This window comes from Poecile atricapillus, chromosome 1, assembly GCF_030490865.1.
Source record: "Poecile atricapillus isolate bPoeAtr1 chromosome 1, bPoeAtr1.hap1, whole genome shotgun sequence".
Lineage (NCBI taxonomy): Eukaryota > Metazoa > Chordata > Aves > Passeriformes > Paridae > Poecile > Poecile atricapillus.
In genome coordinates this window covers 66,779,028-66,799,760 of record NC_081249.1, presented here as the reverse complement: position 1 = coordinate 66,799,760, position 20,733 = coordinate 66,779,028, and the positions used below count along the sequence as shown (strand labels likewise).

General features: G+C 34.8%; 1 protein-coding gene across 2 annotated transcripts in view; it reads left to right on the top strand.

Moving 5' to 3' along the window:
• Positions 1–20,733, top strand: part of NBEA (neurobeachin) — a 461,177-nt gene that overhangs the window by 137,897 nt on the left and 302,547 nt on the right. For both annotated transcript variants that reach the window (XM_058860312.1, XM_058860303.1), the window contains exons 18-25: positions 3,879–3,987; positions 5,961–6,042; positions 6,252–6,375; positions 6,704–6,896; positions 7,131–8,153; positions 9,881–10,098; positions 11,560–11,713; positions 18,332–18,340. In XM_058860312.1, coding sequence (XP_058716295.1) covers positions 3,879–3,987; positions 5,961–6,042; positions 6,252–6,375; positions 6,704–6,896; positions 7,131–8,153; positions 9,881–10,098; positions 11,560–11,713; positions 18,332–18,340 — 1,912 coding nt within the window. The remainder of the gene's footprint in view (positions 1–3,878; positions 3,988–5,960; positions 6,043–6,251; positions 6,376–6,703; positions 6,897–7,130; positions 8,154–9,880; positions 10,099–11,559; positions 11,714–18,331; positions 18,341–20,733) is intronic.

Here is a 20,733-nt window from a genome sequence, read left to right as displayed (position 1 = left end):
GCTTTATAAATCAAAAAATATTTATATTTCCAGTTAACTTGCCATAACTATGATGTTTGAAACAACACATTGGTTGTCTTTTAGATATACGATATGCTGAAACTTAAGTCTTAAAACAAGGGAAAAACAGTTTCCAGAAATACATCTTATAACTAGATATTGCATGTTCAGCTAAAGTTAACAGGAAACATATGAGTGCAATCTAAAATTTGCTTATGGAATTATCAGTGTCATTGCAATTATATTTTCGGGGCAGCACTTCTAAAAATAGTTTTAGAAGGATGGGAAAAATGAAATAGAATATTTCATTGACATGGGAATGTTTCAGAAGGAAAAGCAGATACATCAAGCAAGTGGTGTTTAAAAAAGGTGGTAAGAACATATCTCTGTGCAAGAGATACTCACACAGAAAATGTGGCAAGTTAAAACGACCTGTTACAAAATGGTCTTACTTAGTCTGATCTTCCATATTCTAGTGTCAAGAAAGCGCTAACAATCATGCAGTGCTGCATAGCCTGCTGTTGCCCATTTTTCCCCTTCTACATGTGGTGTGAATATCCCTGCTGGGATTACCCCAAAATGGCATTTTAGTGGGAAGCTGTGTATTATAAAAATTAAACATGTGCTTCACAAGAGACTTCATCATGTAAGCCTCATTTGAAAGGGAAGGAGGTAAGAGTCCAGCCGGAGTGTGGTATTGCTAGAAATGCTTTTCTCAGTAAGATCAATAAAGTATGCCTGTATAATTGAGAGACAGTTAGCTGAGAATATGCTTCTAAATGGGATTTTTCCTTTGGGACCCAGCAAGTCAAATACTGTTCTGGGAATTAATAAAGCAAATTGATAGTCCACTCAAGAATCTCCAAGGACTTTTCAAACATTACTTAGTAAAAGTCATTCACATTGATAGGAGTTGAATTAAGTATGATACACCAGATGAAGGTTTGACTTGTCAGAAGCCTGGTTGTATCCAGATATTTACCTGGTTGTATCCAGATAAATACATTTGTTTAAAATATTTATCACTTATGCAGAAAATCATGTAGCAGCCTATGTCCTGGGTGCATCAGGCACAGCATGGCCCACCAGGCAAGGGAGGGGATGGTCCTGCTCTGCTTCGCTCTGGGGCGACCTCACCTTGAGTGCCAAGGACAGTTCTGGGTGCCACAGTATAAGGACATTAAACTATTATAGAGTGTTCAAAAGAGGACCACAAGGATGGTGAGGGGCCTTGAGGGGAAGCCGTATGAGGAGTGGCTGAGGTCACTCCGTCTGTTCAGTCTGGAGGAGACTGAGGGGAGACCTCACTGCAGTTACAACTTCCTCAGGAGGGGAAGGGGAGGGCAAGCACTGATCTCTGTGGTGACCTGTGACAGGGCCCAAGGAAATGGCCTGAAGCTGATTCAGAGGAGGTTTTGGTTGGATATCAGGAATAAGCTTTTCACCCAGGGGGTAGCTGGGCACTGGAACAGGATCCCCAGGGAAGTGATCACAGCACCAAGCCTGACAGAGTTCAAGAAATGCTCGGACTTTGCTCTCGGGCACAGGGTGTGACTCTTGGGGATGGTGCTGTGCAGGGCCAGGAGCTGGACTCAGTGATCTTTGTGAGTCCCTCCTAACTCAGCATACTCTATGGTTACAAAAAAAAGAAAAGAAATTTTCCAGAAGGTGAAATTTTAATTTAACATCTACTTGCAGTTATATAGATATCAGTGTAGTTTACATTGTTGAATGAACATATATACTTAGCAAAAAATTAACTTTATTTTTCATGTAATTGGAGTGATTGAAATCCCCTTGAATACTCTGTGTAACTTTCAAATTTTTTTTTAATTTTTAGACCTCTGAACATCTGCAAATGTGCATATTTTATGTAGATTTTAGCAAGTAAAAACGCCCTTCTATTTCATGTTTTACAGCTAGTGCTTTTGCCTTTTTTTTCACATACATATGTGAGCATACACATGACTTTATGAAATGAAAGTCAACCACAAAAATTATAAAGTACTTATATTCCTGTTTCACAGTACAGGGAACTGTAATTACAGTAAGTTACTGTAAGTACAGGCATTGCACTGTAATAGACTGAAGCAGAATTGTATAAAGAGATGTTACATGATTTATGAAATCTAAACCAATACAGTATTACTACCAAATGTGTAGGTACTCAGCCAGTCACTGTTGCTGTAGTTCTTATACTCCTCTATGCATCACAGATCAAGCTATAGAGTAGAAGTAATTTATTCTCACAAATGACCAGTAATGTGTTAGATGAGAGCCTGAATGACTTGATTGATTTTTCCTTATGATCTGTGATGATAGACTACTTTGTCTAACCTTAGCATTTGACAAAATCTTTTTTTTTTCCTTCTGTGCCATATTTAATTCTTTCTATGCCACCACATGAAATAATAGTCCATTGTCTACTTTTGGGTTTTACTCACACATTTAAACCTCCCAATGGATTTCTACTTCTATCTGCTAAATCATACCTTAAAAAGTTGAATACCTGTAGGTTTTCTCATAACTAACTCATGAACTCCCTTCTGCGCATAGAAAAGTAAACACAGTTGTAAGTTGTTGCTACTCTCTTTTGTGGTACTTTGAAAATTATAAAATAATCTATTAATTTCAAAATTTCTAGAAAGAACCCATTTAATTTATGTGTTATTTCACTGGTAATCATGAAAACACAGTTTCTTAGCTTTTGAATGCATACAATTTTTAGAAATGTAACTGTATCCTATTTAATTTTTTTCTGCTGGTTTAATATAGATTATTAATTATTTTGAAGGATGATTTTTATTTCATATCCATTATAGTAGAAGGTAAATTTAGATAGTACTAGGTGAGTTTAGTGATACAAAGTATGAGAAGTGCTCTATTTATGATGTTATATTCCATTTTTAAAATAGGATATTTTTATATATTATTGTTATATAAAATAATTAATCATTATAGATTGTTATTTAATTACAATTAATTATATGTTAAGTAATGTAATTATGTTAATTAATATAATAATAATTATTAAATTATTAGTTAAATGTTGATGTTTATATTAATTAGTAATAGATCATATAATTAATATTATATATTTTTATTATATACTTAAAAGAGTGAGGTTTCGGGAACTGATTCCTTCTCCGCTTTTCAAAGATTTGAGTATTTTTGGACCCCAGATATGAAATACACTTCAATCGTGTAGAATTTTGTAACTTTTCAGGATTCCTTTTTCTTTTTCGTTGCAACATGTGTTATACTGGGATTGAATTATTTAGGCTTCATGAGACAATGATATAGAAAGAACAAAGGTGGTACTGAAAAATCCCTATATACATATATATATATACACACACACATATATATATAGACATGTACATATATATATATGTATATGTATGCATTAGTGTTAACACATACATATTGCTTGAGCAGTCTGAGGGAGGCTGGCCCAGATCACCCACTGTGGTTCCTCCAACCTAACTAATTCTGTGGTTAATGCTGGAAAATATGAAGCTGGATTGTCCTGAGTTCTTGTGGCATAACAAAAGGTGTGTTCTTCAGTGATAACATTTTCATCACCCTGTGCACCTCTTGAACTTTCTTACCCTGAGTAAGATAGAATGAGTTAACTTTGAGAATGGTGTGTGATTTTATGCAAAAGCCCATCCTAAATACAGCATTGTTTTCTGAGAACCTTTGTATATTTGTAAAATTGCTTTCATTGTGGAAAATATCTTAAATATATATAAAATAACATGTTGAGAGCTTTTTACTACTGTGTCAAAATATTTGGCTTTTGGGTTTTATCTTGCATTTACTTAAAATGCTCATCATGCTTGGCATGGGCCTGATATTTTTGTTTTCTCTTACAGGAGAAAGGTTGAAATCATGCATACTCACAGTCTTTTCACACTTCTTGGAGAAAGGTTGATGCTGCACACAAATACAGTAACCGTTACAACATATAACACACTTTATGAGGTACAAATTACTGAATGTAAATATTGTTGTTTCTGCTGTAAGAAGTATGACTTAAAAATATCCGTGCTCTATAATATCCTGATTCTTAAGACTTTTGAGAAAAATTTTAGAAATTTTGAGAAACTATTACTTGGTTCATAATGTATTTTGCCACATTTTAGATGTTTTTATTAACATTGTCATAATTTTTACATAGGCTCTATAAAACTTCCCACTTCTGATAGAAGGGATCCTGTTACTTAGAATGTTCATTAGTTTTTACAAAAAAAAGCTAAAAACCACAACAGATACTGGAGACCTTCAATTGTTCATACTTTCCCATTGTTTGGAGTTTCTTTCCATTGAAATGGAAAGTGCTGAAGTCAGAAATGCCTCTTCTTTTTTCTTTTTCATGTCATTCATTTTAAGTTTACAAGATTTTGAAGAGTGCTGTTTTTCCTTTTTTAACCATGCCAAATGATAACTAACACAACCACTTTTATGTAGCAGATACTGCTTGAGGTGAATAAGTATGGTTCTTGTTGAAGCTTCAGTTTCAATGATGAACAATTTTGTAAAAGCAAAATATTGAGAAGATCAAGTTGGTTGAAACCCATGTCTTCATGCCTGCACACTTAAAGCTCATATCCAATCTTCAATTATTGCTAAAATGGTGACTTAGAGTAGAATCTCTTGCAATTTCTGCAAATCTTACCCACTAAAAAGATTTTTAATATATTTTTTAGTCACAAATAGATTTAATGACTAGATGCTCAGGGTAGGTTCCAGAAAAGAAAAAAGAGACTAGAGGAGTGCTTGGTTTTCAGGGTTCTAGGTCTGAGTAATGTAGAAAAATTTTCTCCTATGATAGTAAAAATCTAGACATCATCTATTTGCCAGTAATTTAGATCCAAATTCTTTGTTATTGCACATTACCTTTTATGGTTTGGCCACTTGAGCATCAGAGTCTAGTTCCTGCATTCAGTCTTCTGAGAGCTTCTGTGATTGGTATTCTCAGAAAATGCATAACTTGCTGACAAAATCAAAGTCCTCATGGAGTTCAGCATCCACAGGCTTGTCCACATTTGAAAAAATAGCCAGAGGAAAGGAGAAAAAAGAGGTTGAGTGCTGTAAGTACAGAAGATTTGCTGAGAAACTGATGCTAAGGAACAGGTATTTTCCATAGTCTCTCATAAAAAGCAAGGCCATAATTGCCCTTTATTCTATTTTAAATATCAGTATGTAAAGACCTATTCTAAGATACTGTTATGACTGATGTTAGTTTGATTATTTTTTAATGAGAGAGCAAAAGTTCTTCCATAAAATAAATATTACTACTGAAATTACTCTGTTTTTAAGAACAAACTAAAAATTCAGTGATATCAACACAGAATTCTCAGTAAATGCATTCAAGAAAATGCATTTCAAAATAAAGTTGCATACACACAACCAGTGACAGGTATCCCAATGTGAAAGATTTGCAGTGTTGCCTCAATACAGATTAATTAGGTTGTCAGGTACAATTCAAGTGACAGGAGAATGCTCTGTCTTCATCATTATGTGAAGCCCCAGGATTATTCCTATGGAGTGCTATCTCTGACTCTTATTCTTTACTATCTGGAGGAAACCAAAGCCAGTTTTAAGGATTATTTGGTTTCGTTTTGATGAAATGTATGAGAATAATTGTTGATGTATGTAGCTTTTGAAAGGTATTTTGATCTGTGAATGTATAACAGAATGAGAATATGAATGGAATATCTTTAAAATACCTATTTAGTTTAGCTAATCAGCTACAGTACAACCATTAAGGTCTTTATTCCTGCATAGAGGAATTGCTTTATTCGATTCTTCAAGATTTAAAATATTTTACCTAAATTTTTTATATGACGTTGCATGTGACCATGGTAAATGTTCTTAACAAATTTTAATATTAACAAAGAAATACTGTAGTGTTCGATTAAAAATGGTAAAAGGAAGTTAATATTATTTTTTAGATTTTGACAGAACAAGTATGCACCCAAGTTGTTCATAAACCTCATCCAGAGCCAGATTCGACAGTGAAAATTCAGAATCCAAGTAAGGACAATATATTATGTATGTTTGATAAATGTGTCACCCAGAGGCTGTGGGGTTTTTGAAATGATGGGTCAGAAAGTGAACAATTCATTCATGGATTTTAGACACAAATGGGTTTCAGTTGCCTCTTGCAGTAATTGCTGTCAGCAACAATTTCTTTTTTTAAACATTGGTAAAGTGCTTTACATAACTAATTTATTCTTTCAAAGTGATTCTTAAGGTGGTGGCAACGCTGTTAAAAAACTCCACACCAAGTGCAGAGCTGATGGAAGTTCGACGTTTGTTCCTATCTGATATGATAAAACTCTTTAGTAATAGCCGTGAAAACAGAAGGTATGTCAATACAAATAGTATTTTCTCCTCGTTGATTTCTGGGTAATAACAATTTGTTGTACTCTGTGTAGAGTTTTATAGTCTGTAATAAATTAAATTTATTTAAAATAATTTTAATACATTTGTGGTAACATTTCTTAGTTCAGTAACTAATACTGGATTCTGCTCTGTAGTATACTTTTTTTTTTTTTCATACTGAAGTATTTTTCTGGTTATTCCTAACATTGGATTGATGTTAAGCGATGATGTTCCTCCCATCTTAGCCATTGTAATGTTAAAATAAAGAAGCTTTGTTTGGATATATTTTGAACTAATTATTTCACTTTAGATGTTTACTTCAGTGTTCAGTGTGGCAGGACTGGATGTTTTCTCTGGGATACATTAACCCTAAGAACTCAGAAGAGCAGAAGATCACAGAGATGGTTTACAACATTTTCCGTATTCTCTTGTACCATGCAATAAAATATGAATGGGGAGGCTGGAGAGTGTGGGTGGATACTCTTTCTATAGCCCATTCCAAGGTAAGGAACAGCTCATAGATGTTTTTGTAAATGCTGATAACCCTGAAAGGCAGTAGCAATATAAGATGTAAAGTGATTTAGTGCCATCTGGTGGCTCTCGGTATTCATGCCAAGGTGGCTTTTTTTCTTGTCACTTTGTAAGCTGTACTTAGTATGTTCATAAAAATGTTGCTACATTCTGCCCAGTTCATCTAGTGTGTAGTCCTCCACGTACTGTCTTCTTTTCTTTTCAAGGTCACATATGAAGCTCACAAGGAATATCTAGCAAAAATGTATGAAGAGTATCAAAGGCAAGAGGAAGAAAACATAAAAAAGGGGAAGAAAGGCAATGTGAGCACAATCTCAGGTCTTTCCTCTCAGACAACGGGAGCAAAAGGTGGAATGGAAATTCGAGAGATAGAAGATCTTTCACAAAGTCAAAGCCCAGAAAGTGAAACAGATTACCCTGTCAATACAGATACGAGGGACTTGCTCATGGCTACGAAAGTGTCAGATGATGTGCTTGGAACTGCTGAGAGACCTGGAGGAGGAGGAGTGCATGTGGAAGTTCATGACCTTTTAGTTGATATAAAAGCTGAAAAAGTAGAAGCTACTGAAGTAAAACTTGATGATATGGATTTGTCACCAGAGACACTGGGAACTGGAGAAAATGGTGCACTGGTAGAAGTGGAATCTCTTCTAGATAATGTATATAGTGCAGCTGTTGAGAAGCTCCAAAACAATGTTCATGGAAGTGTGGGTATTATTAAGAAGAATGAGGAAAAAGATAATGGTCCATTAATAACTCTGGCTGATGAGAAAGATGAACCTTCTACTAATAATACCTCATTTCTCTTTGATAAAATACCTAGTCAGGAGGAAAAACTTCTTCCTGAACTTTCAAGTAATCACATTGCCATTCCAAATGTTCAAGAGACACAGATGCATCTTGGTGTAAATGATGATTTGGGATTGCTTGCACATATGACAGGAAGTGTAGATATAACTTGTGCTTCAAGTATAATAGAGGACAAAGAGTTCAAGATTCACACCACTTCAGATGGAATGAATAGCATTTCTGAGAGGGAGTTGTCCTCATCATCTAAAGGATTAGAATATGCTGAGATGACTGCCACAACTCTTGAAACAGAGTCTTCTGGTAACAAAACTGTACCTAATGTTGATGCAGGCAGTATAATATCAGATACAGAAAGATCTGATGATGGTAAGGAGGCAGGGAAGGAGATACGGAAAATCCAGACAACTACCACGACCCAGGTAAATTTCAAGTAGCCATGTCTGATGTAATCACTGCTCATTTCTGAGGGGGAGATTAATAGTATGAGATCTGAGAGATATTTTAAGTATATTTCTTTAATTATATGAAAAAAGTACATCTTCCAGGCTCATTTTCTTTGAAAATGCCATAACATGAAATCTTTCATGACTATATAGAAAATATACACTGCATATACTACTTAAATAGCTGTTATTTCCCACCAAATCAAAGATAAACTACATTGACTTGGTTAAAATGTGTGGACATTAATCTCTTTATTAAATTCTCAAAAAGAATTATCAACTGAGCAACCAGCAGAAATTCATCTTCTAATCTCTTCTTTGGGTGCTATGAAGTCTAAACCATCCATGGTTAAATACTTTTTCTTAAATGAAGTTAACTGTAATAAAAAAATAAAGTAGTTATTAATTAAAATATAAATGGAAAATTATTGCTTTGTTGAATAATGAGAAATTTTATTTTGGCATGTTTACAGTGGAGCTGGCATTTGGAGTTTTGATTGCTGCAGGTGTAGTAACTACCTCGTTAGATTTATGTCCTTGAGACCACTGAAAAAACAGGCTTACATAACGACCAGCCACCTGAGTAGAGATACTTACATGTTTCATGCTTGTTTATGCAGCAGCAATGCAGATCAAAACCTGTTCTTGCAGACGCAGTATTAATGGCTAGATAAAAGCTCCCCACTTATATCACAGTTATGGTACCACTCTTGCTGCTGACATGAGGGTTACCTGCAGTTGTACCTGTAGGAGAATGGAGTTGCTAACCTCAAATTCTGTAAAAACATGTCTACAATCATCTCCCTGCCTTATCAGTAACTGTCTTTTATTCAAATGGACTGAAAGATAGCAAGCAAATTTTGCAACAGAGGTAGGAACTACTGCTTGCTTCTAAAAGCAGTTAATACTTGTATTTATAATAGATGAAATATTGTAGAGTATCAAATTCACTCTTTCCTATGTTTCTAACTAAAAACAAACTAATAATTTAAAGATAACTCTAAGAAAAACATAGGAAATGCAAGTAACTGTAATAATTTTATTCCCAGGAGGTCAGATTATATAAAGGAAACTTTTTCTGCTCTCATAATTCTGGCTACAGCAGATCAATATCAGACTAAATAAACAAGAAACTCCAGCTCAAGTGCTATGTCTGTTTTTACATTGCTAAAATAATTGTTTTGCAGAGTTCTCTTTTGTTTTAAAATCGACAAAATGGGATTTGGGAGACTAGACGTAATTCTCTAATGATTCTGCTAAAAAGACCAGATAAATTAATCAGTTTTGAAAAATGAGGAGCTGTCCAAAAATACACATTCCTTGAAGCCACACTATGTAGTTTGTCCATGTTTTCAGTCAAATCTTCAAAGAAAATTGTGTCTTTAGCCCAAAATATAATTGTTACATATAAACACGATCTTATCACTGACCTTGAATGGACTACATTTGGTCTTTTCTGTAAGACTTCAAGTGAAGAAACTGAGATTAAAAGCTTGGTGTGTAGCTGAAAAGGGGGCCAGCCACAGCCCCTCAGCACTGATTGGTTTGACTTGGAGAGGCTCATTTACTGCCTGCCTTGGAACATCAATATCTCCTCTGATTTGCGGCCACATGGTTTTATCCTTCATTTCTCAGGTTCTGTATTGCGTTCAAAAACACACTGCATAAAGTTAACATTATTTTTTAACCTCTTATTGATGTAGGCAATACAGGGTCGATCTGTCACCCAGCAAGACCGGGATTTACGTGTTGACTTGGGATTTCGAGGAATGCCAATGACGGAAGAGCAGCGACGACAGTTTAGTCCGGGCCCACGCACAACTATGTTTCGTATTCCGGAGTTTAAATGGTCTCCCATGCACCAGCGGCTCCTGACAGACTTGCTTTTTGCACTAGAAACAGATGTACATGTTTGGAGAAGGTGGGTTGTTTCTTCTTTAACTCCTGATCTGTGTTCCCATCAATAAGGAAAAATTAGGCGTGTTGGAGAGGAGATGGTGGAGAGGAAAAGAGTTGGTGTTAGCTGCAATGCCTCTCTGTATCGTCTACCTTCTCTTTTTACCCTTTTCCCGGTCTGGAACAGCTCTGTTTCACAGGTAGTAATTCCTGTTTTCTTGAGGAATTGTATAAATCCTGAAAACCTAAACAAGCTGAGCCATTCTTCCAGCTTATATTTAGCATTAGAATCTACCGCCCCTGTTCCAGACAGGATGACTTCTGCTAATGGCCATTTTCCTAACTGATCAATTAAAAGAGAGCTGCTCTGCCTGCAAGGTGTATAAATAAAACCTCTTTCCTGTAGCATTTTCTAAGAAAACACTCTATTGAAAAATTTTCTTTTGTATGCCACCTCCTGGTTTGGTTTAGTCTTGGTGATCATATAATATTTTATGTGATTTCCTAGTGTTTTTGTACATTTTGTACATGTTAATAGAGGTACTATGTAACTATAATATAAGAGAGACAATTTACTCTAATTTTCACTACAGAATAGTTCATTTTCACAAACCTTGAGCATAGTTTTATCAAAGGAGCAATTTATATTACATTTAATTTCCAGTTAGGTGAACTGCTCTGTGATACTCATTTGGAAATAGACAATTTTTGATGTTTTGCTTTGGACAAGTTTGTGGGAGGAGGTTGTATTTTGTGTTCAGCTAATGCTTGAAGGTTAAAGTTCAGATTGTATATTTTCAGTTGAAGCCTTTAATTTTTGTTTGCTGGCTAACAACAAATGTTGCTTTGGGGAAGGACCATACTTACAGACAGAGCATTCCTCAATATTTTTACACAGGGGTTTTATATTTTTGGGGAGCGACTGTTTCATAGGACAATTTCTCACCAATTAGGATTTGCTGAGATTTCACCTACTTTTACATGCATCCATGGCTTCCAGAGCTATTATTAATGCTTGATTTATTATCAGTTAACAAAGTGAATATGAAATCAAGTTACAGCCATGTTATCAAGTTTCTCCTTTAAAGCTGTAGTCAGTGTTACCCTTAGCTGTTATCAAGGGTTCTTCAAATGGCACTGGTGCAGCATGGTGAACTCAATATGAAATAGTTGCTTTCATGCTGCAGAAACAACTCCACTGCTTTCAGCAGAACTGCCTATGAAGTACTGGATGATGGGAATAAAAGGTTAGAAGATGTTCTCAGCTGAGTATTTGAATATAATCCTGTGAAAAAAGAGATAGCAATCAATTTGTTCATTAAACTAGCCTTGTTGATATTTTTAGGCAATTTACATGCAAAATTTTTTAGACCAGATTTTTTCTTTTTATCAAAGAAACATTCACAATATGGTTGCAAAGAACATATTTATCTAAAATTTATTTTAATTGTTTGTTTTTAATCCATCTTTTCTTCCATCCCTACAGTCATTCCACAAAGTCTGTGATGGACTTTGTCAATAGCAATGAAAATATTATTTTTGTACACAACACAATACACCTCATTTCCCAGATGGTAGACAATATTATTATTGCTTGTGGAGGAATTTTACCATTGCTGTCAGCAGCCACATCCCCAACTGTAAGTACAATATTTCCACCTAGTGGTCGTATTAGAAATTGTTGTTAATAATGCAAACCGCTATTTTCAGCTGACCCTTCTTTAGGGACTCCTGTCCCCTTTCTGCTAATTCTTTCAAAAATTTTAATTTGTAATCAAACTGTTACACTTTGATATACAGAGTGTTTATAACCTTTTGCATTTGAAGTGCTAATTTTATCAGAGAAGTAGTACATAGTGAGTATAATATCTCGTAGTTATTTAATATTTCATTTAAAGGGATGACCATTAGGATAATGATTCCTGTAATAAAACAGCATGTTTTATGATGTCTACTCATTGATATTCATAAACCTTTTTTGCATGGCCACTATTAGTTTGCATGCCAAATGAGTCATCCCCTCTCTGCTGTGTTTACTTCTTCCTTCAGTAGGTCCTTCCCCCTTTTTTTTTTTTTAATCTTATATTGAAAATAACTGATACTTTTATCCCCTGAAAGGTGTAACTTCTTAGCAGATTAAAGCTCAGGCAGGCAGAGTATCATCACTAAAAAGGGAGGAATATTTCATAAATACTGCATTATTGACAAGAGTAATTATGTTATTCGAATGGGATGCCTTGTCTGTGCATTTAATATCTGTGACTATTTCTTTCATACTAAATGTCATCTTGAGCATCCTGTAAAAATTATCTTTGGTTAATATTGGTATTTGAAAGGGGAGACAATGAGACCCAGGAAAGACAAAGACACTCTTCTGAAAAAAATGTAGGTAATAGGCACTGGAGACTGAAAATGGGATTTGCAATAAAATCTCAAATCATTTTTCTAGACATTCAGCTATTGAGATTACTTTTTTCTTTACTGTTACTTCTAGTTAAACATTTTTTTGCAGATTTTGAGTGGTATGAATGTATACGCTGTCAATTTGCTAAGCATTAATGTGATTTTCAGACAGGCAATTAATTATAAAATGCTGTCTCTTTACTATTTTCAGTGTTAACTGGAAAAATATTTGCTATAAGCAAATATATATAAGTGAAAGACTACAATTAATATCTGTAGTCAGAAGAATAATATTAAGGTCCTCATTTTGCAGGTGCTTCATTGTAAATATTGACAAGTATGATCAAGTTCATACTGAGCCATCTTGAAACACAGCATGCACTATCATTCTTTAGAGGAAAGGACATTGGGGGATGTTTTTTTAAAGCAAACATTTTAGGCATCATTTGAAAATGATGGTGTTTTGACATTTTTATATAAAAATATAAAACAGGCACAACAGCTATTAGGCTTCAGTTCCACTGAATGCTATTTGTGGGTTTTAATTCTTGTCCTGGTTTATGATACTGCAGAACCACTTTATGGAATAATAATTTTGAGGTTCACCATTCCCCTCTATTTACTTTGGATAACATATATGTGTGTGTGTGTATAGACAGTTACCTGACACAGCTTCAATAATTACACATCCATTTGTTAAAATACTATGTGTCAACACTGCCTTGCTCAGTAGCAGTGATTTTTATGCACTGATATGAAAGACTACATTTTCAAATTTGGGTATTATGCCCACATTTCTCCACTATATGGGGACTGTGTGTATTATGAACACTTGAATGCTTAATTTTACTATCTGTCTAGGTCAATAAAATAAATTGTGAAACAGAGTAATTCACTTAAAGTTTGGTTTCTGGCTTCAAATTGAATGAATCCTACTGTGTCAAACTAAAAAAAAAAAGGATTCTTCCTGTCCATTCAACTCCATTCCTGTTCCTCATTGCCCATCCATGAAGATTAAAAAGAAGGTGGATTTATTCATCACTGTGACAGATATGAACAGTGCAGCTCATCTTCCCTTCTCAGAGCAGGTGCTCTCCCTCAGTCTTGTTCTGAATCACAGTTTCGAAGGGAGCAGATGTCCTGCTGGGTATCAGACCACTTGTGAATATCCATCATATGATGGATGAAAAGAAGTTTCACACTGATTCTCAGATGCTTGTGCATCCTTGAACTGCTATGCAGAAGTGGATGGATTGCTGGTTCAGAATGTATTTCTTCTCAGTCCTAAAAGGGCAAAGTAGGCCACTGAAAGCAATCAGTTACAAAAGGCTGTCTCACCCTCCTCCTTCCAGAAGCTGCTAATGGGAAGAGAGAAGAGGTTTGAAATTGGAAGATTGATATGACATTTCCACTGCATAAAAACACTTACAGCAGGACTGCTACTAGACACTTTCTGCCAGATTAACTCTTAAAAGGGGAAAGGACCTGTAAGCATTCTCCCTCACTGATCCAAAGACACACAGAATCACAGAATGGCTGAGGCTAGAAAGGGGATGCAGGAAGTCACCTGCTCCAACACCCATGCTCAAGCAGGGCCATCTACATCCAGTTGTCCAGGACTGTGTTGAGACACCTTGTCACTGTCTTTGAGGATGGAGACTCCATCACCTCCCTGACAATTTGTGTCAGTGCTCAGTCAGCCTCTCCATGGAAAAGTGTTTCTTGATTTCCATGTGGAGCCTACTGTGTTGTAATTAATTACATTAATGAATAACTTTCTATCCACAAGGTACAGAGTTCATATCCCTTCCAACCCCAACCATTCTGTTAGTCTGTGTAGTTCTGTAATTGAAGCCAGGTGTTAGAAGTCCACTCAAGCCATATTGCACTGCTCTTCCGAAAAGAAGCTGTTCACAGGCTACATAAGCTGCCTCCCTGGGTCAGCCCATGGGCCCATCTGCTTTAGCATTCTGCCACCAACAGTGGCTGTTTGCAGCTTACATCAAAATTCAGAACTCTGAGCAAGCACATTGATTGCTCTAATAACACTGTTTCAGCATTTAGGACTTTAACAACTAGGGAGGGTGTTTGAGCTGTCATATTTAATAACCGCTGAGGAATTCATCCTTCTAGACTTTATCTAATCTTTTTTGAAGCTACTTACGCTTTTAGCTTCCATAATATCCTGTGGCATTGAGCCTGACAAAGCAATTATATAACCTTCGAAGCACTTCTTGTCTTTGTTTTACTTAAGCCTGCTTAAATGCATAAAGTCACTATGTGCTTTACTGTTTATACTATGAAAAGAGTGGTTAATCATGTCTTTATTCAGTTCCATATCCTGTATGACTTTGAAGGATTCAGTCATACCTCCTGGTGTGCCTGTTTGAATCCACACCATCTTCCTGTTGTTTAGTTTCTGATCCTCCATATCTCTGTTCTGAGGAGCTTTTCTGGGTTGTCAAAACCCTGACATTTTGTAGATCCTGTAGAATACATATATTCAATTTATCAACAAGTGTAAGCTCATTTTTACTGAATTTTACCCTTCTTCACTTTCATGAATGGTGGCACTGATATTCCCACTGAAGATCTTTTGGGGCCCATATTGAAATTTTAAAGTAGTAGTTCTTACTTATTTCACCTTACTATCTTTTATTTGTGGTATAGGTCATGTATTTACATCTTCTTATAAAAAATTAATTTACTTTTTAGTCTGCAATAATGAAACATGAAAGCAAAAAAACTATAGAACAGACAGGGTCATTCCACCTTTTAACTTTGGAATGGCTGAAACAGGGATAGAATTCATGAAGAGATTAGGGTGAATCTCAGTATTCACTTGAAGTACTTACATGTGGCCTAGATTTCTAGCCAATGGAGATCTACTCAACAGAAGCAAATGATTCAGATATCTCAGATGCAGACATCTACCAGATCCCTGTGGGGTCGGGCTGGAATGACTGTTAGCTTGGAGCTCAATCCAGTCTCTTTTCATGAGATAGCTTGTTTTCTAATGGAGAAAGACAGAAGCACACAGTTCCATTTTCAACTGTCTCACAGTCCTGCCTGTGCACAGCTCCTTGATTTCAGTGAATCAGTGGGAGTTCAAGCAAATCTGAGTTCATTCTGGGCCACTCCATCTTAAGTAGTCCTAAATTCTGCTGCAAGACTCTCTTCTCAACAATCTGCTATAGATTTAGCTGCTATTACATGTATCCCATTGCCTCTGATTTTTATAAAGCACTTCACCTATTTCTTATTAGTACAACAGATGCTGAATATTAGATGCTTGAATTAATTAAGTCTATTTGAAGAACAGAGCCAAGCATAAATTTAGCAAAATGACTTTCAGAATGCTGGAGCAATTGCAATTTTGGTTGTTTTTTTTTTTCCTTTTGTACAGCAGATTCTATATTGTGTTCTCTCCCTTGCTAGAAAAAAGTAGTAGTCACCGTTTCCTTAAAGAGATGAGTATTTGAAAAACTTCCCGTTTCAAAAAGACTTTTTCCATTGCATAGTTCAGATTTGGAGAGAAATGGCAATTCCTCTGGGCTGGGTGGAAGATTACGGCATGATTCTTTGCCTGCTGTAGAATGGGCAGTCTTAACTATAGAATTCCCTCACTATGGAACTCTTGTAATAGAAATCTGCCTTTTATCCTGTGGGGTTTCTTTTTGTTTTCTTTTTGGTGTGGTTTGGGGTTTTTATTTGTTAGGTTGGTTTTTGTTGCTTTGGAGTTTTTTTGGGTTTTTTTTTTATTTTTTTGTTTTTTTGGTTTTTTGGTTTTTTGTTTGTTTGTTTGTTTGTTTTTTAATCCAGATTAGGATGATCTGAATAAAAAACTTTAAATGTAAATTAAAAAAAAAAAAAAAGATGAAAGAAAAGAAAAAAAAATTCATCTTTCCTGTAAACAAACCACTCACAAATCTGTGGGTAACTCAAGAGTGCAGAGAAGGTGATATGTTTGTATGGCATGCAGGGCAAAGTTTATGAAAAAAAGTAATTAACAATAATCTATTCCCACAATTTTTAATATTTCACTCAATTTCAGTTCTATACTACTCCTGTCCCAGGGTCTGTATGTGGACTTGCTTCAAATTCTGGTGTTTTTAAAGTGTTGCCAATTGAATATATGAAACAATTTGAAATTGAATCAAATATTAACAAAAAATATCAGCAGATTTTTTGGTTTCCAATATGATCTGGAGTGTCTTGTAATTTTAATTCTGATGTTTAGTATATTAAATTGGGAATATTAGATAATCCTGCTACAATTATCAGGTCATAAAAAAAAAAAATACTGATTTCCTTTTATTTTCTCCTTTCTGATGGGGATGTCTTTGAGGCTTTCTAAAATTAGGTACAATTATAAGGAAGATATTATTAAGATGCTGTGGAAGTGTGAAAACCAGGACCTGTAAGGGAAAAGGTTTGCAGACGATGATTTTTGTTAATAGAAGCAGGTTTACAGATAAAACATTTTGTGTACAAGCTAGCAATTGGAAGTAATCACTGCTTGATACAAGGATAGCAGCTGTGACAAGGATGTGAGGACATTAAGCAAAGCAAAAGTAATTTGAGGAGTTTGAGCATATGTGACAATTCAGAACAAACTTCCACAATTCAAAATATCAGCGTTCAAATTGTGATCTGAGAGCTGCTGGTGTTGCATGAACTGTCCACAGAACTCCATTAAACATTTAATGATGGCCTCATTAGGTTTGTGGATTAGAAGCTGAGATGTATGACCTATGTATAGCATTAGTATTACCATGTTCGGGACTTTTTATTGTTCCACGGGTACTGTGTGGTCTACTGTGATTCTGAGAATCAAAGGTGGTAAAACTGATATGAAAATTGTCAGCTACTAATTGAGAGATAATAGCCACAGGTTAATTCCTCAGCTGCATCCAACTACGAAAAGATGAAGACACATTTAAAAACTGGTTGAGTGTGGTATTTACTGGCCCAAGGAGGAAGAAAACAGTTCATTTCAGCTTGTTTTTCTTTTTGTTAGATTAGGTTCTTCCAGTGTCTAAATTATAGCAATGATAACTGACATACTCTGAAGTGTCCTTCTATTTTTAAAACAGAAGCAGTGAAAACTTAAGATTTAGTTCCTAGCCCACTGTGATAATAGAGAAAGTGGTTCTACCTAAAACCAAGCCATAAAAATTTAACACACTATCTAATTGTGAACAATGAAATTTGAAGGTCAACTAAGTCTGAGTGTCTAAGTAAATCCTGATTTTTTTTTTCTTGTGGCTCAAAACCATTGTCATATCTAGTTTGATACTGGTTTAGGTTTAAGAAGACACTCCCAAATGTAATGTTATGATGATCTATCTTGTAATGTATCCAAGGGAAGAGCATTATGCATGAGGAACCAGGTTGCCTGTTGTAATTCATATTTGTTTTTTCAAAGCAATTTAAACATAATTGCCTCCTCAAAAAAGGATTAACTACTTTATTACATTTCAGTTGAATGGCTTGTTGTAAAATGCTCATGTCTGTGTAATTAGTTTAAGATTACTTTATTTTGCATTGCTTAAAAAAATTATCTACTACATAGAAGATGTACATTGCTTTGGAAGGATCAGTGTTTACATGAACTCTATAATAGTACAAGATTTAAAGTTTTCCTTGTGCATAGCTATCTTTGACAAGTCTTTATTTTCAAATGTTCATGCTGAGCTTAAATGTTTTGCTGTTTTTAAATAGAAAATAAACAAATGTATAATTCCAAGATATTAATTTGTTTCAATTTACCTTGTATTTTTAGTTAACTTAAATAATTTTCTTTTTCTTTTATTGTTGTGATCTGTTGTCTGTTTTGTCTGTTGCATGTCCAGGGTTCTAAGGTTAGTATTGCTGCTGTAAGTTTCAGTTTCTTGCATTTTCAAAAATACCTTATTTTTGATCATTTGATATTTTGGCTTTTTTTTACTATTATTATTCTTATTATTATTATTTTCCTATATCATACAGTGAGATGTGAATAGGAGTATATTAGGTGTAGCAATTAACTTTTCCTACCATATCTCCCTTAATAACCTAATGTGTTGTAAATTATGGTGCGTGCTGTTAGCTCCTGGTCTGCATGTAGCCAGGTCTGTGAGCTAATTTAAGTTATAAATGCAGTTGTCAGTACAGAAACTCTTTATGTCCTGCGTACAATCACTGTATGGGAGACTTTGTACTGCTCTTAAATTACACTGAGTACTTATGGAATGGTGATCAGTTCACTTTTAAATGAGTTTAAGAGACACCACTATCTAAAATATTGGTGATACTAGAAGGCAGCTTGATCAATAATGGAGTATATTTTAGACACTATTACAATGCCAATGTGCTGTATTTAACAAGTAGAAGTGATGGTAAGTTTAATGTAAAAAATCTTAGTCATTTATTTTCCTCCATGTAGCAGAATTTTAGGGAGATTTGTAAAAAAAAATTTAAAAAAAGATTCTTTTAAATTCAAAGTTTCCGAAAATATTGCTAAAATGCACTAAACTCTTACAGTAAGTGAATTGAGTACATAACCTGCAAAAATAAAAAAGCAGTAGATATTCTGAGATGTTTAACACTATGATTGGCACAGTACAGTTGAAACTTGATAAAAATCAACATCAGGCAGTCAATGGGCTGCAAGCGAGCCTGATATTATTTCAAGCATAAGTTCAAAGTTCAAGTTTCCACAACCACATATGAGTTTTTCTAGCAGACTGTTATGGCTATAGATTTTTGCAAATATATTTTCCTTGGATGAGTGCTTTTGAAAAATCTTCTTCCAGTCTGTTATAAAAAACCCAGCAACCTATTTTTCAAAAGAGTAGGAAAAAATTACAAACTAAACAGTGGAGCCCTGGCCAAAGAAGGAAGGAGATAGGCTGAAAATCTTTATTTTGAGAGTTGTCATTTTACTATTTTTCTAATATTATTGGGCAGTTCAGATAGATGACATCCCTTCCCAAATCACTCATGTGACCAACATGCTATATCCTTAGGAGAAGTTAAATGAAGAGCTATCTGTCATTATGGTGACACATGCCACTTTGTATCTTTCATCTTTCAAAACAATTGTTTCCTTAATACTGTTTGGCACAGTTTTGTTTGGCACAGCACTTTTATAATTTTGGATGTAAAAATATTCTTAAAAGTAAGCCATTCCTAATGATGTTTTAGGAGTATGGAAATAAAGGAATTTTTTTTTGTTTTCTGTATTTTTTTATTTCCTTTGCAAGGAAATTATCTTGAGAGCACAAAATATATATCTATATATTTTATAAATACTTCTAAGCAAATTAATAAAAGTAGAGAAGCAGAATGAAAGTATTTTTCAAAAGGACTAAACTGTGTGCTCAGAAAGTCTTGCAACTGGAAAGCTTATTGACAGTCAGTAAGAATATTCCACCATTAAACAAATTTAAATAGTATTTAGACATACAATTCTGGATGAAGACAAGTATCACGCATGCCTGTTTGCAATTTGCTTAGCTCCAGAGGTAAAAGTGTTAAAATAGATACTTATTTTCTGGATTAAGCTGGCTGTTTCTTCACTTATCCTTGCTGTTAATTACTTGAAGGCATTTGAAAACATGACTCTGGACATCTGAGTGTCTTTTCAGGGAAAAATATTTTAGCTTTCAGAAATATTGAGCTCATTCAGAAATTTTCTGCTGATTCCCACTAAGGAGCATCCAACAATACTATAGGAAATAGGAATAGGAAAGAAACAGCAACTCTTTGGGACATGTGAGCTGCATGCCATCCCACTTCTCCCTTTTAACTTTCCCTCTCTTGTTGTTGTGAGGTAGCAAACATAATTGGAGAATTGGACTCTGTCAGGATTCTATATGCTATAAACATTCCAGGGAAAATTGATTCATGGAGACAGAGTGCAAAACTGTATGTTTTTTCCCACTCCACTCTCCACATTTGCTTGTTTAACTAAACAAGCATAAAAAGTAAAAGCTATACACAAAGTAATTCCTTTAATCTGTTACCTGTTTGCGTAGCCTATGGAAGAACGTAAGAATATGTTGCACCCTCTTTATACCATGCATTGTTTTATTATCTGCCCTTACTTTGTCTTTATGTAATTGCTAATAACTTTCTCATTCATATTAGACTTTTTCTCATCTATTACAGCATGTAAACGTAAATAATTTTCCCACTTTTCATGCAGCCTTACTTTGAATTTCACTCACAGCTTATGTTAGTGGTGTCAGTAGGAGATTTTAAAATAACTTTT